The following is a 20,948-nucleotide window of genomic DNA, read 5'->3' on the forward strand; positions in this document are numbered from 1 at the left end:
TTTGGACCTGAAAAACGTGATGGATATGTTTCCACGGTTCCCTGTAGCCAATACCGCATTGGGTGGGTCCTGCTTATATGTCAAATTACGGGCGTATCCTCGCCCTTATCCAACTACAATCGATCCTGAAGGGAGTCACTGAGTCACGTGACTGATGGTTGATGTCTCAAATTCATTGTATTAAGGTCTCGTTTGGTTTGGTGGAATAGGGTATGGAATTGGAATTGGAATGGGTTATTCTGATTTTAACTGTTTGGTTGGATAGAATTGAAAGTCCATTTGGCATTCTCTCATTTAAAGGAATGGCCATTCCCCGCCTCTCTTTTAGGAATGAAATCTCATTTTTACTGATTTCAATTTTCATTTCCATTCTTCTATGAACTAAACAAATTATGGAAATAGATCGTTCTGATCTGATTCTAAGGGATTTTAGTTACAATTCCAATTGTAAACCAAATGGACCCTGATGAAGGGTGATTTGGCCCGACCTTGTAGTCCGGGGACACGTGTACGTGACCTGGCCCAATGAACAGCTCAGCCTGACAGCACAACTACAACTCGACGGGAGAGACACGCCGAGTCCAACGCTGGCCACTCGGGGAGTTAAGCGGCTCGCCGGGGACTGAACCTGACCAATTTTTTACTCCCACCAAGTGTGGAAGACACCGAGCTATCCCAAGGGCCCGAACTCCCCCTAAGGGGCCTGAAGTTCTTCCCTCCTGAGGAAGAAGCACCCCGGTTCTTGGCTAAGTACCCCGGGCAACTCGGGGCAGCCTCGGCCCCGGTACCGGCACCTCGGTGCCGGGACAGGCCTGCCCCAGACAGCCCGGTAGCTGTGGGGAGCCCTGCCTGACATCCGTACCTGCCGGACCAAGTGGCAGGGCTATGATCCCTTGCTAGGCGGCATTCTGTTTGCCACCTCTGGGAAGCATGACACGTCTGTCAAGCCCATACCTGGCGATGGCAGTGTGTGGCGGCCACCTGCACCTGGAACGCCTGTCCTGGCAGTAACGGCTATGGCGGTGGCTGTTATGCCAGGTATGACCAAGCTCCAACATAAAAGAACTCCAACTCCCCCAAGAAGAAGGTATTGAAGCTTAAGCACTTTCAACACTCTTACTCTCTACTCTCTCTTTGAGATTTTCTCCAGTTCTAACTTACCCGTCGGAGTGTTCCCACCGGGATATCTCCCCGGGAACCCTTCACTTTCTCCTTCCTCCCAGGCGCCGTTCGTTCCAACAGGAAGCCAGGTCACAACTAGCTAGGAGTGCCCAGATTGTGCAACATCATTTGGTGCCGTCTGTGGGAATCGCTTCGAAAAGCTTCACTTTAGTCTCCGCGAAACTTCCTTCTTTCACCCACTAGCACCACCGACACCCATGGATTCTTCTAGCAACTCCGAACACCGGAACACCCCAGAGGAGCAACTCCAACTACCTATCGTTTGCATCAGGCAGTTCCCCGTCCCCCTCTCTGCGGACGGGGTTCCTAGCCTGAACGTGCCTGCAACAGTGGCACCCATAACTATCTCACTGCCCCCTGCAGTCAGGATGACCTCCACCGAACCCACCATTCTCCCTCTAGTGGCCGGCCAAGGCCAACTTGAAGACTTGATGCAGTGCATGTGGGCCATGCAGGCCTAGATGCAGCAGTTTCAACAACTCCAGTTCCACCAGCAGCAAGTGCTGCACCAAGTATCCCAATACCAATACCAGCAACAGTTCCCTTCACTCCCCCCCGACATCCGGTGGCGTAGCTAGCTAAGCCTCAGCGCCGCAGTGAACTCCCTTCCCATCGGGGAGAGACTTCAGCATCGTCTCACGGAAGGAAGGGAAGACTCCCTACCCCCGCCGTACTGCCCGCGGTCAGGTCGGGGACTTCCCAGCCGGTTAGGCCGACGTCACCCCAACACTCGCAATTCGAGCCTCTGCTCGCGGAGAACAGGTTCGAGGTGCTAACTGACAACCTGGAACAAGGCCCTTCTGTCCGCAGCTACCGGCTGCCATCCATGCCTCCCCTTGGGCCCATCGAGCTCAGCAATACAGAATCGAGCAGCACCAACGCCGAGCCAGCCAAGAAGCAGTGAAAACGTTATCGGGCTCGCCGAACCACCACCGCCCTCAACCTACTCGAGCTCAAGGGCAAAATAGAAATAAGCTCGGGAGAGATAAGAGTTGCACCACTTCTCTCGGTCCCCTTTCCTCTGTCCCGAGAGCTCCTCGCGGTCCCCATGTCCAAGGACTTCGAGCTCCCTCCGTTGGACAAATACGATGGGTCCTTCGACCCCAATGACCACGTCGACGTCTTCTAGTCCTAGATGCATCTGGCCAGGGCGAGTGAATCTTGCATGTGCATGGCCTTCTCTACTACGTTCAAATGAGTGGCCCGTACTTGGTACCAAAACCTATCGTCGGGCTCGATAAGGAGCTGGGCGCAGTTCGTGAAGGTCTTCACCTCCCACTTCGTCACTAGCAAGAGGTGCCCGAGGACTCAAGAAAGCCTCCTCAGCATAGTCCAGAGAGATGGGGAGTCCATCTGGAACTATGTCAAGCGGTTTAATGACGCTTGCCTACAGATACCCGACCTGGACCCTGCAGTCCGTCTTACGGCGGCCAAACGAGGCATCACCCACAAAGAGTTCAGATGGCACGTGGTCGTCAACTAGCCCAAAACCATGACCGAGTTCCTCGAGATCGTCAATCAGTTCATAGGAACAGAGGAGGAGATCAACCAGAAAGGCAAGCACGCCCCCGAAAAAAGAAAAAAGGGAACCGGAACCCCCGGCTCCTAATGACTACAAGAAGAAGAAAGATCAAGCTCGGGGGGCAAACCCAGTTCAGCCTTTCCGAGCTCCAGCAGCAGAAAGGGTGTTTACACCCCTCAACAGGAAGCGGGCCGAGATCCTCATGGCAATCAAGGACGCCCCGTATGTAAAGTGGTCACCTCGGCTAAAGGCCGACCCTAATGTTAGGAACAAGAACTTGTACTGTAGTTTCCATAGAGATCATGGTCATAGCACCGAAAATTGTAATAACCTTCGCGATGAGATAGAAGAGCTCATCCGTTGCGGGTATTTGAGAAATTTTGTACATCACGACAATAATAATAATAAGGCAGGTCGGCACGGGGAACAGAATAAAGAAACCCCCGAGTCCACTAGATAGGTGGAGCAACCGCAGAGGCAGCCTCTAGACGAGAGACCAGTCCGAGGGACCATCAACGTAATTATCGGAGGATCAATTGTCGCGAGCTGCACCTCGGCAGTAGCTCGATCATCAACTCGTGAAGCTGCCAGAGAAGAGCTAAACCCCCCGAAGTGGCCAAGGGTGGAGGAGCCGATCTTCTTCACTGAAGACGACGTGCGAGGAGTCCACTACCCCCACGACGACGCGCTCGTCATCAAGATCAAGATCAACGACCTCGAAGTCAAGCGTGTCCTGGTAGATTCGGGCAGTTCGACAGACATCCTTTTCAAGGCAGCCTTCGATCAGCTTTAGATCCCAGAGGGTGACCTGAAGCCCGCAAGCACTCCACTGGTGGGATTCAGCGGTGAGGAGGTCAAGCCTCTGGGGAAGGTCACTTTGCCGGTGCAGGTCGATACCTGGCCCAGTGTGGTGAGGCTTAGTCATGAGTTCTTAGTGGTCACGACCCCCTCTCCATACAACGCGATAGCAGGCTGGCCCATCGCCCACATCCTGCGAGCGGTAGTCTCCACCTACCACCTAGCGATGAAGTTCCCTACAGACTTTAGAGTCGGAGTGGCGCGAGGCAATCAGCTCGAGCCCCGCAAATGTTACGTAGCCACCCTCAAAGGAAAGGCCAAGGCAGCTGACGGCCTTGAGCTGGGATGACCCACAGAGCAGTTCACAGAGCGGGCCACACCTACTGAGGAGACCATCCCCGTCCCGACCTCGACGGATGATCCAGCGCGGGTACTTCAGATCGACGCTTCTTACTTGAAAACCTAGATGTTTTTGCATGGTCGGCAGTAGAAATGCCCAGCATAGACCCCAACATTATCACTCACAGACTCAATACTGATCCTTCAGTTAGGCCCGTTAGACAAAAGAAGCGCAACCTAGCCCCGAAACAATGGAGGGCAGTCGACGAGGAGGTTGGGAAACTCCTTGCAACCGATTTTATCAGGGAAGTCCATTACCCGAGCTGGGTGGCCAACCCCGTTCTGGTGAAAAAGGCAAACGGTAAGTGGCGCATGTGCGTCGACTATATCGACCTGAACCGGGCTTGCCCAAAGGACTTCTTCCCGCTTTCCAGGATCGACCGCCTAGTGGACGCGACCTCGGGGCACGAGTTGCTGAGCTTCTTGGACGCCTATTCGGGCCATAACCAAATAAAAATGGACCCAACTGACGAGGAGAAGACCGCCTTCATAACCGAGTTCGGCTTGTACTGCTACAAGGTCATGCCCTTCGGGCTGAAGAACGCTGGGGCTACTTTTCAGAGACTTGTAAATAAGCTATTTGAGCCACTTGTTGGCACAAAAGTAGAGTGTTATGTAGACGACATGGTCGTCAAAACCCAACTTTCAAATGAATTAATACGAGATTTACACATAGTCTTTGAAATCTTGCGTAGATTTAATATGAAGTTAAACCCGAATAAGTGCGCCTTCGGTGTCACCTCGGGTAAATTCTTGGGGTTCATCGTTAACTGGCAAGGCATTGAGGCCAATCTGGACAAAATTAAGGCCATCCTAGAAATGAGACCACCTCAAAAGTTAAAAGAGGTCCAGAAGCTGAATGGCCGGTTGGCCACCTTAAGTCGCTTTTTATCCAAATCCGCAGACCGTTGTCTGCCTTTCTTTAAAGCCATAAAGGGCAAAGTCTTTGAATGGACTGAAGAGTGCCAGCTTACGTTCGACGAGCTCAAAAGGCACATCGCCAACATCCCAGTCTTAACCCGACCCGAAGTAGGTGATGTTTTAGAGCTATACCTCTCGGCGAGTGACGAGATGGTAAGCTCGGTACTAATAAGAGAAGTAGATCGGGTCCAGTGGCCCATCTATTATGTTAGCAAAGTGTTGCAGGGAGCAGAGACGAGGTACCCTGAGATAGAAAAGTTAGCCTATGCACAGGTTATAACAGCCCAAAAGCTCCGCTCATAATTCCAAGCTCACACCATCATTGTCCTTACCAATAAACCTTTGAGGCAAGTTTTGCTCAGGCTCGAGGTCTCGGGAAGGTTGACAAAATGGGCCATCGAGCTCAGCGAGTATGAGCTCCAATACAAACCATAAACCGCTATCATGGCCCAAGCCTTGGCAGATTTTATCGCATAATGCACCTTTAGCTCTGAAGTCCCTAGGCCGGTAAAACACGAGGCCCCCAGATGGGAGAGCTCGGAGTTCCTGGACCGGTTGAACTCGAGCACCGTGAAGTAGCACCCAGCGCGACATCTCTCCTAGTTAGGCCAAGCCCGAACTGGGATGATGAACCCTGGATCCTTCACGTAGATGGCTCGTCAAACCGGCAGGGCAGCGGAGCTGGGATCGTTCTGTACGGACCAAGCGATGTGAAATTGGAGTACGCGCTACGCTTTGAGTTCGCGACATCCAACAACAAAGTAGAATACGAGGCGCTGCTAGGTTGGACCTTGCAAAGGAAGTGAAGGCCAAACACATCGTCATCTGCAGTGACTTCCAGCTCGTGGTAAATCAAGTACTGGGTGAGTACGAAGCTCGCGAACCAACTATGGTAGCATACTTAGCCAAAGTAAGAGAGACTCTGCTCAACTTCCGGTCACACTTCATCCAGCAAATCCCGATATCAGAGAATGCTGAGGCCGACGCCCTGTCATGGTACGGGAGACAACACCATGAGGACTGTGTATATAGAAAACTTACCTCGGCCTTGCATACTCAGGGGGGCAAAGGAGGTCACTCCCGTCGTTCAAGCATAGTCGAGCTGGATTGATCCACTCATGAGCTTTTTGCTACCCGGGGCCCTCCCCGCAAATCGTAATGCCACCAGGAGGGTAGAGCGTCAGGCAGCCAAATACGTCATGATAGACGGGCGGCGGCTGTACCAATGGTCATACACGCTCCCCAACCTGCGCTGCCTCTGACCCTCAGTAGCCGAGCTCGTCCTCCATGACACTCATGGAGGCCTGTGCGGTGGACATTTGGGGGGCAGGGCCCTCGCTCAGAAAGCACTACGACAGGGGTACTACTGACCAACCCTGAAAGCAGATGCGATCGAGCTTATCAAAAAATGCGACAAGTGCCAGAAGCACGCTAACATCCACCACCGGCCTGCCGGCTACCTGAAATACCTCACTATCCCATGGCCATTTGCATAATGGGGGATTGACCTACTCAGACCATTCCCGCCAGCAACTGGGCAAAGAAGGTTCCTAGTGGTGGTAGTGGACTATTTCACAAAATGGGTCGAAGTTGAACCTCTCACGGCAATCACAGCTTAGAACGTGCAAAACTTCTTTTGGAAGAACATAGTGTGTCATTTCGGATTACCTCGGGTACTGATCTCCGATAATGGTAAGCAGTTCAAAGACATCAAGTTCCAAAACTGGTGCCGGGACATGGGAATTCAACAGAACTTCACCTCGGTGGTGCACCCTCAGGCGAATGGCCAAACAGAAGTTCCGAATAGGGCTATCCTTCATGGACTAAAAGCGCGTCTGGACCGAGCTAAGGGACTGTGGATGGATGAGCTGCCTAGTGTACTTTGGGCCTACCGTACCACGGAAAGGACTGCCATGGGAGAAACTCCCTTTAACCTTACATACGGCACTGAAGCAGTCATCCCAGCCGAGATTGAAGTCCCCTCGCTGAGACTATAAGCATATGAAGATAGAACAAACAAAGACGAGCTACGTACCAACCTCGACCTGTTGGACGAAGTACGGGACCTCGCATACATCAGGACCGCGGCCTATCAGCAAAGGATAGCTCGATACTATAATGCCAAGGTCAAAAAGTGAATTCTCCGCGTTGGCGACCTGGTTCTCCGCAAGGTTATGGTGCCTGAGCCCGGCGTTGGCAAGCTCGGTCCGAACTGGGAAGGACCCTACCGAGTAAAGCGAGTACTCGGGGAAGGAACATACGAACTCGAAACCTTAGAAGGGCAACAAGTGCCTCGGACGTGGAACATCGTCAACCTAAGACTATATTACCCGTGAACCACCGAACTGAGTGAACCACGAGTTACTCCCCTCTAGCCTTAGAACCAATTCGCCGAACTGGCGATGACCTCGACAACACGGGGTCCAGTCACCCCCTCACAGGGGCAGACTCCAGGAAAATAGTTATGAGTGACCACAAATCACTCCCTCCAGCCTAAGGGTCAACGCGCTAGGTTAACTGAAGACTTCAGCGCTATGCATAACTCTACCGCCTCGCCAGCATAGGCCTAGCATGCTAGAGGCCAAAGGCGTCCCGAGAAAGGGCTTCCTGACTCCTAGCCTAACCCGGTATACGCTGCTAGAAGTAAACGCCAACCTAAATAGCCAAGCAGGTAGGTCGGGCATGCGCTTTACTATGCCTACTCCGGCATACGCTGCTAAAATCTGATGATCACCCCTACTAAGTGCAGAAAGACAATTCGGGGTGACAGGGATAAAGGGTTGTTCGCATCAAGGACTAAATTCCCTAACTCAATAGCTCGGATAAGGCAAGCACTTAACATAATACACACACACACACACACTACCAAATGCAATTTCATTACACAACCCCAAGTACAAAGAAACAAGAAAAAGAATACATGGAGCAAACAACTATTTGGAAGGCTTATCAGCCTTACTCGAGGACTCACCGGGAAAAAAGATGCAACTGGACTAGAAGACCGAGCTGAAGACTCCAGATGCGAGCTCACGGTAGATGAAAGGTACTTAGTGGCGAAGGAAAATGGCCAGGGTGCCCCTTTATTTATAGTCGATGGGCTCGGACGCCAACGGCCAGGATCAAGGCAATCTGACGGTCCTCAAGAAAACCGACTGCGAGATTCTCAAGGCAAAATCAGTTTAGCGCATTTTTTGGTGTCCGCGAAGTCCAGATCGCGTGACATCCGCGCGTAAGCCGTACACGACTCAGGTTTTCTCTCCAAACGAACTAAACGCCAGACCGGTCCGATCAGCGAGTCGCCCGATAGGGTGGCATAAGTACCAAGCCAAATCCACCCGACACGTCATGAACTCCCCGCGCTGGGTCACCACCCCCACCACGGGGAGTGGGGGGCAATTGATGAAGGGTGATTTGGCCCGACCTTGTAGTCCGGGGACACGTGTACGTGACCTGGCCCAATGAACAACTCAACCTGACAGCACGACCGCGACTCGACGGGAGAGACACGCCGAGTCCAACGCTGGCCACTCGGGGAGTTAAGCGACTTGCCGGGGACTGAACTTGGCCAATTTTTGACTCCCACCAAGTGTGGAAGGTCCCGAGCTATCCCAAGGGCCCGAACTCCCCCTAAGGGGTCCGGAGCTCTTCCCTCCCGAGGAAGAAGCACCCCGGGCACCTCGGGGCAGCCCCGCCCCTGGTGTCGGCACCTCAGCACCTCGGTACCAGGACAGGCCTGCCCTTGACAGTCCGGTGCTCGGTAGCCCGATAGGCTGTGGGGAGCCCTACCTAACATCCGTACCCGCCGGACTAGGTGGCAGGGCTCTGATCCCTTGCCAGGTGGCTTTTCGCCTGCTAGGCGGCATTCTGTTTGCTGCCTTTGGGAAGCATGACACGTCTTTCAAGCCCGTACCTGGCGATGGTAGTGTGTGGCGACCACCTGCACCTGCCACGCTTGTCCTGGCAGTAACGACTAGGGCGGTGACGGTTATGCCAGGTATGACTGGGCTCCAACATAAAAGAACTCTAACTCCCCCAAGAAAAAGGTATTGAAGCTTAAGCACTTTCAACACTCTTACTCTCTACTCTCTCTTTGAGAAATTCTGTTTACATGTGGGTGCATTGAACCCGTGAACCTACAAATAAAAATTGAACATGTCACTTTAATAAATTTAACAAGGATTTAATGGGGTTGCAGTGTTAACGGTGATCCAATTAGTTGAACCAGCCACTAAAAGACAAAACAATAAAAAGATATGGGAAAAAAGGTAGAAGAGAAATGATGAAATTGGAGGAAATAAAGTGAGGCGACACTAGAGAAACTTGGAAAGTAAGGTGTAACAAATTTAAAACAAAGTGATGCGGCACGATCCAGGCACTCCTACCTAACTGCGGATTGGCTCCTTGCTGGCAATAGACGACACCTGAGAAGAGGAAGAAGAAGGATTCCCGGGGATTTTCCCGGCGGGAATACTCCAAAGCTTAAGTTAGAACGTTGGGGAGGAAGAAAAGAGTGTAAAAAGCTAAGAGTGTAGGTCGCGCTAAATCACTGTGTTCGTGAGCAAGTAAGAATTCGAGTTCAGATAAAATTCGATAGTGTTAGGGTGAGTATGAGAGTATCCTCTCCCCTTCGCCTAAAAGGCTTTTATAGGGGCGTTCTTGTCAAATCGGGCGTAACCGCCACTGGGCTCTTGTCGCAGCCGTTACCTGCCAGGTCTGCGCAGGTGATAGTTAAAGTGTACTATTCGCTTGGATGAGTGACACGTCTGAAAGGGGTAGACACGCCTCTATCTGTCGAGAGACGTGAGTGCAGGCTGTCGAAAGGACAAGGGTTGCGCTGTCAGTCGAGAGACGTGGCGCAGTCTGACCGGTACGGTCTTGTCAGATAGAAGCTTCCTGAGAACGTCGCGTTGCTCAGTCGCAAGCTACTTCGTAGCGAGCTATCCTTGCCGTAGGCTACTTTGTAGCAAGCTCTTAGGGGTACTTCGAGATGATCCTTATCAAGGTCGGTCCTTGGGGCAGTTTTTCTGCCTAAGTGCTGGAGCGAGCTGGTTTCCTTAGCTCGCGGGCTAAAATGGTCTTGGAGTATTCCCTTCTCAGTAGCTCGGGGGACCTGGAGCTCGCGTTGTAGCGAGCTCCCCTCATAGCGAGTTATGACGTAGCGCGCTGCTTTACAGGCTCGTTACTTAGTCGTGGTCAGACCATAATGCTGAGTTGTTGCTCGTGCTGAGTCAGGTCCATGCATCATCGTCTCAGTAGGTCGGGTCAAATCATCCTCCACCACAAAGGATCGCAATGATACCGGTGACACATTTTATCTACAAATGCACCACTGAATGTAACACAAACTAGACATTGAGGAAAAGAACTTGTATCAAAACGTAGATCAAGAGGTGATCTAACAACTTAAATAGAAAAACTTCAAAATGAAGAAAAACAAAGAACTAGATCTAAGGTTAAACTAATTAATAACCATTGATTGATGAGAGAGAGAGAGAGATGGGGAGACCATACCAACTCACTCCTATTGTTATGACCGTATCAGGTGAATGGAGTTTGAGTGGAGATTGGAGAGGGAAGGGAAAAAGAAGTATATATTTTTGTCTGCAAACACCAACTTTGTTACCAATATATCGGTTTGCTGAAATGGAGTCAAGAATCACTAGGAACGGCCTCGTGAAACTTTATAGAAAAAACTGAAAAAGAAAAAGAAAAGGTGGAAGGAGAAACTGGCCATATTCGCCGATGGGGATGACATAGTGGTGAATTGGTTGTCCCCATTGCTTGAAATTGTGGGGAGGTCAACGTATGTGGGCGAGGCTGGATGTGGGCAGAGCTGTAAGCTTGCAAACCAGATAAAGGTTAGTTCGAAGTTATTCGGATTGAGAGAAGGATTGGTGTTAAATGAACAAGCAAGACTCAATTTGAGGCCATTCTTGGAATCAATAAGGGGTGGAGTAGCAAGGTCTAAGGTGTTGGAAATATTTCAGGATAGGATGGTTGAGAGGGATTTCAATCCAAGTGTTTTTGCAGAGTATATGCTAAGACAAGGGAAAAATCTGATTCCACGTCGGCAATGGCACGACCGAGGCCTCGATTCGCTCTCGGCTGCTTCATGCAAGACATCATGTACCACTCGGCGATCGCGTCTAGACTGGCTTCGGGTGTTCCCAAATCACTTCGATCGATGAAGATTCCCGGTCTCCTTACTTACCGTTGCTGATGTGCAGTGAGAACGCTAGTGGATGCTTCTGGGTGAGGGAGATTGAACATCTAAGTTAATTAAAAATGTGTTTTAGGTTTTTTACCTTAGGTTTTGTTAACATTAAGCATTTTTTAATATGCTGACACGGTCACCTGTGATTGGCGGGTTAACGCGTCCAGTGCACCCGTGCCAGAACGCGCACTCGTCTTTGTGAGGAGTAAATCTGAATTTGATGCAAATGGGTTTGTGAGGAGTAAATCTAGATTTGGACATGGGCCACGTGGGACTTGCGACTGTTTGTACATCCTGCCAGGATGCTCATTTGCTCAGGAAGGGAGTTTACATCTCCGCCCCACAACGTCCTACAGCACATCCCGCCGTGTATAGCATCTCCCGTCTATGTTTCCCATACACGGCGGGGATATGCTGTGGGGTGTGGGGCATTGTGGGGCGGAGATGTGGTCTCCTAAGAAGGAAACCGAATCTCCTGCAAACAAATTTTACTCACATTAACATTCATTTGATCATTTCTGTTATATTCACTTGGGAGATGTTTGCCATTTATCAGTGTAGGGCGGGATTCTCACATTTTCACAGTGTGTAGAGTTTTTGCTTTCAGAGAATCCCATCTCGTTAAAAAAAAAATAATAATAAATTGTAGTTGTATGGTTTTTCCGGCAGACGAGTATATATATTGGATTTTTGTTCCTATTTAAGGAATGGGATATGGCTTTGATACACCCCTGTCAAACTCAAAGGTCATTAATTGGTCAAACAGATTTTGAGATTCCCCGATTTCGTACCCATCTTGTATGTATGCACTATGCAGAAGGCACATCCGCTGCCGAGGAAATCAGATTATTCTTTTAAATTCAAAAGAACCTCTATGGTTCATTTATTTTCATGTAATGCCATTAAATTGGTGAGACGAGAAAAAGAACTAGTCTAGAGAAGCTGAAAATCAAAAAAAAAAAAGCTCCCAGAAGCTAGCGTGCGTATTTGGAAACGAAAATTTGACGTCAAATGATGAAATCGTCCTTATCATTTTGCAATATTTTAATGATTTCACAATTTTATGCGAACAGGATGTTTTCCCTACAAAAGCGCTGTTTTGCCTCCCATATCTGTTTCTGTAATTTCTGTTTATCGATTCCAACGCAGAACCTCGAACGAATTTCCAAACCAAACCAATGTGACAGGTAGGAGTCGGGATCTCCTGCCAACACGTTCCAACATTTCCGGTGTTGGCACATCATGTGTCGTTTGATCAGAGGATTGGGATCCATCATAAAACTGGGACACATCATGCATGCGATATAGATGATGGAGCGGATTTTTAGTGGAAGGAGATCCCCGACCCCGACTCGGCACTGCATGGTCCTCATTAGCCTCATTTATACACTGGATTTGATGAAGCAATGCATCTCTATACTATACAAAAAGCTATGATGGTCCTTATTGGGTTGGACGGCTCTGATTATACAATAGGTATGAACAATTATACGTGTTCATAACTAGTCGATCAGTAAAAAAAATGTCAGCATGATTTTTTTAGTTAAATGAAAGCATTTGCATCCCTGAAGAAGGGCATTTTGGTCATCACACATGACGAAACTGCTAATTGACAAAAAGCGGAAGTCGGCAGTTGTCAGCCGATAAACCGGGAGATAAAAGCGGCGAAAATTCCAATATGCGATTCGAACAATATAAACAATAAATAAACAGGAAAACAAACAATATACGGTGGTAAAATAACTGAAAAAGAAGATTAAAACCAAAATCAGTTGCAAGCGTCTGTTTATTTCGTTTGATTATTTTAATTTGGTTATTCCTTGCGCCCATATAGACATGTCAGCAGCACTTAGATAGAAAATCCAAAAAAAATCAGTGACATGCCTCTTCTCCATTCCCTCGTTTTCACCATTGCAACAGATTTTCTCCTCTGAAACAACCGATCGAAACCCTAACTCCCAATTACAAGATTACAGAGAAGATGGGATGACAGCAGGACGGATGACTAAAAACACTGCTTGGTATTTCTTACGTGATCTCCATGAACTTTTGCCATGAAGCCTCCTTGGAAATATATGTTTATGGTTTTTCGGGTAAGTTTTCTCTTATAAACCCTGGGCTCTTTTTCTTCCCGTCCGAAAATTCATTCTGTTTGTTACCTTTTTTCTGTTTTTCTTTTCTTCCTAGTTTTTTGTTGCTCTAATGTCTTCCGAGTTATAAACATATTATTTCGATTCCAAATCGCTACTATAGTTAATAAGCTTTTCTTTCACTTGCTCGCTTTTTTAATTAATGTAGCATTTCAGTCTCCTTATTCATAAATTTCGAGATGTCAGCAGGTGATCGTGTATTCTTTTTTCCTATATTGTTGTCCTTTTGTAATCATTTGACTCGCTAAAATGCTTAAATCAAAATGAATTCCTTTCGTTGAAACTTGAAATGCTGCAAATGGTTGTGCCTAATCTTTCTCGGCATTTGAGAGAGAGAGAGAGAGAGAGAGAGAGGTAACGGGTTATTAACACGTTACTTCTTTTTATTCTTCATCAGGAACAAGGGAACTTTCAATCCCTAAGTTGACCATTTTTGCTTATAAACCACAACCTTATGCTAGTTTTTGTTGGTTTCTTGTTGATTTATAGAGTTTGGAATCTGATTCATCATTAAATAATTAGTGGAACAGGATATTTCTTTTGTGTTTACTAATTTTAAAAATTGCTTTCGTATCAGCAGGTATAAACCTGTAGAAGTATCGTTGATCGGGAAATATGGATGTTGCCGAGGTTGAGGAAAGTCTTTTCGTAGCCAGCGATGCTAAGGTATCTACGCCTATATAAATTTCAAGTTGCCAAACGATGATGTACAGTTCCTTAGCATATCTTTCTTTCTCCAATCCTCTATTTATTTTCCTCGGGTTTCATGAAAGTTAAAGCATTCTTTTTAAAGGTGCTAATTCTTGGGGAGGTTAGGGTTTTTGGTCGTTAAACAATGTGCTTTGATGGCTTATGTTCGATTAATGATTCTTAGGGTTCTTGGTAAGCTTTGTCAAATTTGAATCTTGGACTCACTAACACTCTAACTTCCAAAAATACGATGCTTTAGAGTTTCATTTGCTGAAGGTGAATGGTTAATAAATTTCTGTCTGCACATGCAGTTATATGGAGAGATGTGTAAACATCTCTCTTCAATTCTTTGTAAAGTGTTGGAAATTTTTCCAGAATTAGAAGCTACACGGCCAAGGAGCAGGTCGGGTATACAGGCATTATGTTCATTGCACATAGTACTTGAGAAGGCCAAGATTCTTCTTCAGCATTGCTCGGAGTGTAGTAAACTTTATTTGGTACAATTGCTTCCCTGTTGCATGATCATTTTTATGCAATATTTGCTCACTACTATAACATTAACTAGTGGTTCTCTGATGAAAGGGCTATTACTTGGTAGATTTGCCAGTATTTGATTTTGTCTCAAATTATCACCGATTTACTTAGAATTTCCTAGGTTCAAGGCTCTGATTGTTGTAACAGTGTACTTATATTTCCAACAATATTTTTTTTTTCTTTTCAATCTCCACCGCTCTTATATCTTTGAACAAATTGTTTTAACTTTCTTGATGTATTTTATATATGTTTTATTCATTGGGCTTTTAGATGGAACTATGGACAGTGCTATTTCAAATATTACTATGGACAGGCTCTAATTGTTGTACCAATGTACTTATATTCCAACAATATTTTTTTTTTCAATCTCTATGACTCTTGTCTTGTCTTGTTATATCTTTGAACAGTATTGTTTTAACTTTTTGTTGTATTTTATATATGTGTTATCCATTGGGCTTTAGCTGGAACTATGAACAGTGCTTTTTTTTATTGGGTAGAAGTGTAACTAATTTGTTGTATAGTTGTTCTTTTGGCACTCCCTGTAAGAGAGCAGTTTGGATGTTTGAGATCTAACCCATTCATAAATGGGTTCGACTATGATATGGAAAAGATGTGATATCTGAAAAACGTCTGACCAATCAACTAGAATCATAAACATGGTAGCCAATCTGGTGTTATTTATCAAAATTCATGGGTGGATTTTGATTGGTCAAGACTCTTCCAATACCATGTCTTTCCCGCATCATAGATTTTCCCTTCATAAATATCTGCATAATTCAGTTTCTTTATCATATTACTAGCTTTGAGTTGTTATGCTGTGTACGTCTTCCACAAAGTTACATCTTTAAGGGCATAATAACTGTACATTTCCCCATCTTTTCAACTCATTTTAGATCATTTTGAACTTTGCTGATGACCTCTCTTCTCATCATATAGGCTATAACCGGAGATTCTATCCTCTTAAAATTTGAGAAAGTAAGGTCTGCTCTTGTGGATAGCCTTAGGCGTATTGAAGAGATTGTCCCACAAGCAATTGGTTCTCAGGTAAATATTATTCAGTTTTTTTGTTTTTCTTTTCCCCCAATCTTCTTTTCTTTAATTGTGATTTTGTCTGTTCAATGCTCTACTTGTGATTCCCTTTTGATTGACCTGAATAATATAAATCTATCTCTAGTTCATCTTTAAGCAACTTTACATAGTTATTAGGTGGTTTTTCATTGGAATATTTAGAAATGTATTGAATTGGTTGAAAATTGAAACATTGGCGATCAATTCCATTTGACTGTAACAGTTTGCTTTCTATAAAGAAGTTCCAGTTAGGGGTATTCTTGTGTGATTTCTAAGAAATCTGACAATATTTGTACTGGATTCTTTGTTGAACTATTAAACAAAAGGATTTTCAAATTCTGTAGATTTCTAAATTGTCATGATAATTTTCACATGTTTTGCTGCATTTGACTACATTTCCAAACATTAATCCTTGAAATAAAGAAAAAAAAATCCATGTTAATGGTAGGTGGTTCTTTTTCCACTTGCTAAATGGGAATTGGCCATTGGAACTGGTATCATGGCTTAACTGATCCTTTTATCAATTGAATCTTTTTGTTTTAAGTGATTGTACTCTTCCACTGCCACAAGCAGGAGATAGAGTACTTCTTACCATGCTATGCTAGTGCCGTCTTGATTTTGACAAACTTATCTATCTAGAAAGCATTATGTTAACCTGTATAAAAAGTATAAATGGTCATTAGTCATTCTGTTGCTGGATAAGTAGGATTCAGATGGTATGGCTATGGTCTAGTATGTTTACCAATTGAGCTGTGGAATTGACTCTGAGTAGTAGTTTGATTCTTCTGAGACAGAATGCTACTTCATTTTATTATTTCTAGGCTTTTGAAAAGCCCTTGAGCCCATTATAATTTTCCCAGGAAAAAACTTTGTAAACATACTATTTACTTCAAGTGCAAACAAAGGAAACTAGAAGCAATAAAGGAAGTAGGGATAGATCATCCATATTGGGTGGCAGGTGCTGGAAACCTGGGTTATACCTTTTTAATGGTAAAATGTTCCATCATTAGTCATAAGAATAAACAACCATTACTCAAAATAGTCATATTTACTTTATGCAAAATAACAATAAGAAGATCATCGTAGCAAAATGTTTTTGGTTCCCTCTTTTTATCTTCCCCTCCTGTGGCTTTTGGCTTTCTTCTGCAAGGTTGTTCTTGTATACTGACACTGTCCTGCCTCTGTTAAGGCTCTTCAAGCTGGGTGGAAAGTTCAAGATATGTCTACAAAAGGAAAAGTCTGTTGGGCAGTTGTGCCTTTATCTTTGGGCCATTTGGCTCAAAAAGGAATGGTAGAATTTTAGACCAAAAGACTAATCCAGAGGAGGTGGTGATTAATCTTGCAGTAGGGATGATTAGAAGGTGTATCTACTCTTAGTTGTTTTAGAGGAGATGATATGTCATCACCTTTTTGAAGATAGACTTTTTTGGGGGGTCCTTCATTTATGTGTGTAATGTTTGATATTAATACAATTACACATTACCTTTTTCAAAAAAAAAAGTGTCAATACATAGCAAGTGATTGGCAACATTGATCTGCCAAATGGTTCTAGTTCCATTTAGCCATTTGTTTCCCAAGTAGAAATATGACCTTCTGTTGTCATCATGTCCATTGCAGATTTCAGAGATTGTAACTGAACTTCAGGGCACAGTGTTCTCACTTAATCCATCAGAGAAGCAAGTTGGTGATGAAGTGATTACTTTGCTTCAGCAGGAGAGAAAATTTAATCGCAATTGTAATGACAATAATGAGCTTGAAACCTTTCACCAGGCTGTCATAAAGCTTGGCATTACTTCTTCAAGAGCAGCTCTGACTGAGAGGAGAGCTCTCAAAAAGCTGATTGAAAGAGCCCGTGCTGAGGAAGACAAGCGAAAGGAATCCATTGTGGCTTACCTTTTACATCTCATGAGAAAATATTCCAAGTTTTTCAAATTCTCAGATGACAATGATTCACAGGGATCTGGTCCTTGTTCTCCAACTGTTCAGTGCTCCTTTGAGGATGGTAGTGGGCATGGGGGGAATTTCCATGCCTTCGATCAACAGTTCTTGAAATTGAGTTCTTTCAATTTCAAGCCAAGTGGTTGGAAGTCAGGGCAAATTCCAGTGCCTCCTGAGGAGTTGAGGTGTCCAATTTCATTGCAGCTCATGTATGACCCAGTCATCATCTCATCCGGACAGACCTATGAGCGAATCTGCATTGAGAAATGGTTCAGTGATGGGCATAACACCTGTCCAAAGACTCAGCAAGAGCTCTCTCATCTTTGTTTAACTCCAAATTACTGTGTGAAGGGTCTTATTGCTAGTTGGTGTGAACATAATGGAGTTCCTGTTCCTGATGGGCCTCCGGAGTCTCTTGATCTAAATTACTGGAGGCTTGCATTATCTGAGTCTGAATCAACTAATTCAAGGTCGGTCGAGAGTGTTGACTCCTGCAAGTTGAAGGGAGTGAAGGTAGTACCCCTTGACGAGAGTGGGACTGTTGATGAAGCTGAAGGAAATAAGGTGGAAGATGTGTCTGGCCAGGAGAACTCTGAACCGGACGTGTTTCAAATGTATGGGAATTTCCTATCTGTCTTGCGTGAGGGGGAAGACTTGGGGAGGCAGTGGAAAGTGGTGGAACAAATACGACACTTACTGAAGGATGATGAAGAAGCTAGGATTTATATGGGGGCCAATGGGTTTGTTGATGCCCTTGTTCGGTTTTTGGGCTTGGTTATCCATGAGAAAAACGAGAAGGCTCTGGAAATTGGAGCGATGGCACTTTTCAACCTTGCCGTTAACAATAACAGGTCTGTACTCATTCAATATTTCTCTGGTTTTTTAAAATGTCTGTCATGGCCATTAGCCATCAAATGCATACATGAAAGAGTAAAAGACTAGAATAGCAGCATGAATTGCTGTTAACAATATGCTTTATCAGTAAAATTTGTTTGAAAATAGATTTTAAGTTAATCCCTCTGGGGAATACCATGTGTATATTGTTACAAAGGAGGATGTTCTTACCATGGTAATGACATGCTTTTGATATTATTGGGCTTGCCAGCACTAAATTCTCTTCAAGTCAAGCGATTGTTTTTTATCATTGTTCACTTTTATCTGTATGATTTTGTGGCTCTACAATTATGCACCGTTTTAAACCTTGTAATCATCTAAATAACAAAATATTGCTTCACAATTAAAAGAAAAACCAAGGATTGGTGGCCGCTATTTTGAACTTTTGATTTGAAACTCTTCGTCCAGTTGGTTGACTGTGGCTATAACAAGTTACGCAAGTTTCCTCCTTCCGTAATTGCAATGATGTCTTTCTGATAAAAAAAAGGCCGAGGTCCCTCTTTCTAAAAATATAATTGGAAGCTTTTATCTTCCACTCCGTCCAGTAGTGTTAAGAAGGTTTGGCATGAATTAGTTCTTACCATTTTGTGTTGTCAATGTGTTGCAGGAACAAGGAGTTGATGCTATCTGCAGGATTAATTCCGCTATTAGAAGAAATGATCCCCATGCCCAACTCATGCGGACCAGCAACAGCTCTCTATCTCAATATCTCCTGCCTGGATCAAGCAAAGCCAATCATTGGTTCAAGCCAGGCTGTTCCCTTCCTTATTCGTCTCCTCCAGGAAGATACTGAACCCCAATGCAAGCTTGACGCCATCCATACCCTCTACAATCTCTCTAGTCACCCCCCCAACATCCCCGTTCTCCTTTCAGCTGGCGTCCTTCAAGGGCTGCAATCAACCCTCACAGATACCGCTGACAGGACATGGATAGAAAAGTCAATCGCTGTACTTGCAAATCTAGCCTCAAGTAAATCGGGAAAAAGAGAAATCATATTAACAACAGGGCTTATCAGCGGGCTTGCGTCTATTTTGGACAGCGGTGAGCCTATCGTGCAGGAGCAAGCCGTCGCATGTCTTTTAATTTTATGCAACGGAAGTGATAAATGCACTGAACTAGTGCTTCGAGAGGGGGTAATACCTGCGCTGGTGTCACTATCAGTGAATGGAACTGCCAGAGGGAAAGATAAGGCACAGAAACTGCTAATGCTCTTTCGGGAGCAGCGACAGCGGGACCCACCTCCCATTCACACTCAAGCGCAACCCCCGGTCCCGAACCCTCCACCTCCAGACCCAAAGGAGTCCAGGACGCCGCCCCCCAAGCCTCCAGAGCCAAAGGAGTCCAGGATGACGCGCCCCAGCCCCAGGACCCCGCCCCCCAAGCCTCCAGAGCCAAAGGAGTTCAGGACGACGCGCCCCAGCCCCAGGACGCCGCCCCCAAAGCCTCCAGAGCCAAAGGAGTCCAGGACGCCCCCCAAGACTCCAGAGTCCAAGGAATCCAGGACGCACCCCAAGCCTCCAGAGTCAAAGGAATCCAGATGTGGTCCCAACTCAGGGTCCCAACCGCCACCGGCCCCACCAGCCCTAGCCATTGCACCTGTACCTGTACATGCGTCAAGGCCACTCGGCCCACTCCATAAAACGGCTTCAAGGAGGGTGGGGAGGGTTTTGTCAGCCATCATATGGAAGAGCAAGAACATGTCTTCTATCCACCAGTGTTAGAGTTCTGTTCTTGCCATCAATGTATATTTATGTTGTATTCCTCTCTTTTTTTTTCTTTTTATTCATATTTTCTTTTCCTTCTCTTTTTTTCCTAGGGGCATTATTTATTGTCTTGGAAGAAAAGAAAAAATGTACAGTCCAATCAATAGTCATTTTCAACTTTCTAGTCTTTTATAACTGTAGAGAAAAAAAAACGGTAAAAAATGAACGTGCTTAATGCTCAGTTTGGAAGGAGTACAAAAGTAAATTTGTAGTGTAATACATACATTAATTTTGTTTTGGGTAAAATACAAATAACCTCTCCTGAAGTTTCGGACATACATGAAAAATTTCCCCTATATTTTACTTCAATAAAAACTTTCCCTAATTTTTTAAAGAATTCGACAAAAACCTTTCTTTAACCAAGATGGAAAATATTAAATCGATGAATCAATTTATTTTTCAAATACTTTTTGCAAATTAGTTTGTACCTATTTTTATTGAAATACCCATGTTGAAATATCATCTTTTTCCATTCTTATCTCTTTACCCTCTTTTCCTATCCCTGAACTCAATCGTTTGAGGAACTCAGCATTGATTTCACCCATCCAAACTTGAAACAGAGATATCCCTGAACGCCATTAACGGGATGGAGTCGCCGCAAACCATGCGAATTCAAGGTACTCTCGGCATTCACCCTGTTACTATACTGATTGACAGTGGGTCTACCCACAATTTCTTAGATCCGAGGGTAGCCGAGAAGGCTAGAGTGCCTTTGACAGTGGACACTGGATTTGCTGTGACTGGCTAGCGGGGAAAAGTTGAGAGGAGTAGGAAGGTGCGATGAAGTTCCGATCAAAACTCAGGGTATTATGTTGCAAGTAGACTTTTATCTGCTGCCCTTACCAGGGGTCGATGCGATAATGGGGGCGCAATGG

General features: G+C 45.6%; 1 protein-coding gene across 4 annotated transcripts; it reads left to right on the forward strand.

Moving 5' to 3' along the window:
- Positions 1–12,812: 12,812 nt before the first annotated feature.
- LOC104591681 (U-box domain-containing protein 6) lies at positions 12,813–20,290 on the forward strand. 4 transcript variants are annotated; one of them, XM_010250643.3, is made up of 6 exons: positions 12,813–13,129; positions 13,764–13,852; positions 14,188–14,373; positions 15,347–15,454; positions 17,096–18,267; positions 18,918–20,290. In XM_010250643.3, the coding sequence occupies exons 2-6, from the start codon at positions 13,802–13,804 to the stop codon at positions 20,029–20,031; spliced, it is 2,631 nt and encodes an 876-aa protein (XP_010248945.2). In that variant the 5' UTR covers positions 12,813–13,129; positions 13,764–13,801; the 3' UTR covers positions 20,032–20,290. The 4 variants fall into 4 exon arrangements, with proteins under 4 accessions (XP_010248945.2, XP_010248944.2, XP_088760601.1 ...); XM_010250642.3 differs by having other exon boundaries at positions 12,892–13,129; positions 13,767–13,852; XM_088904475.1 differs by lacking the exon at positions 14,188–14,373 and having other exon boundaries at positions 12,992–13,129.
- Positions 20,291–20,948: the final 658 nt, after the last annotated feature.

The sequence above is a fragment of the Nelumbo nucifera genome, chromosome 4 (assembly GCF_055504915.1).
Source record: "Nelumbo nucifera cultivar China Antique chromosome 4, China Antique-T2T, whole genome shotgun sequence".
NCBI classification, from domain to species: Eukaryota; Viridiplantae; Streptophyta; class Magnoliopsida; order Proteales; family Nelumbonaceae; genus Nelumbo; species Nelumbo nucifera.

Bases quoted from the DNA above. Each gene is read 5' to 3' on its own strand.
- LOC104591681 (XM_010250643.3), top strand. From the start codon at position 13,802: ATGGATGTTGCCGAGGTTGAGGAAAGTCTTTTCGTAGCCAGCGATGCT. The intron at 14,374-15,346 runs GTACAATTGCTT...CTCATCATATAG, and splicing joins AGTGTAGTAAACTTTATTTG to GCTATAACCGGAGATTCTAT. The intron at 18,268-18,917 runs GTCTGTACTCAT...AATGTGTTGCAG, and splicing joins CTTGCCGTTAACAATAACAG to GAACAAGGAGTTGATGCTAT.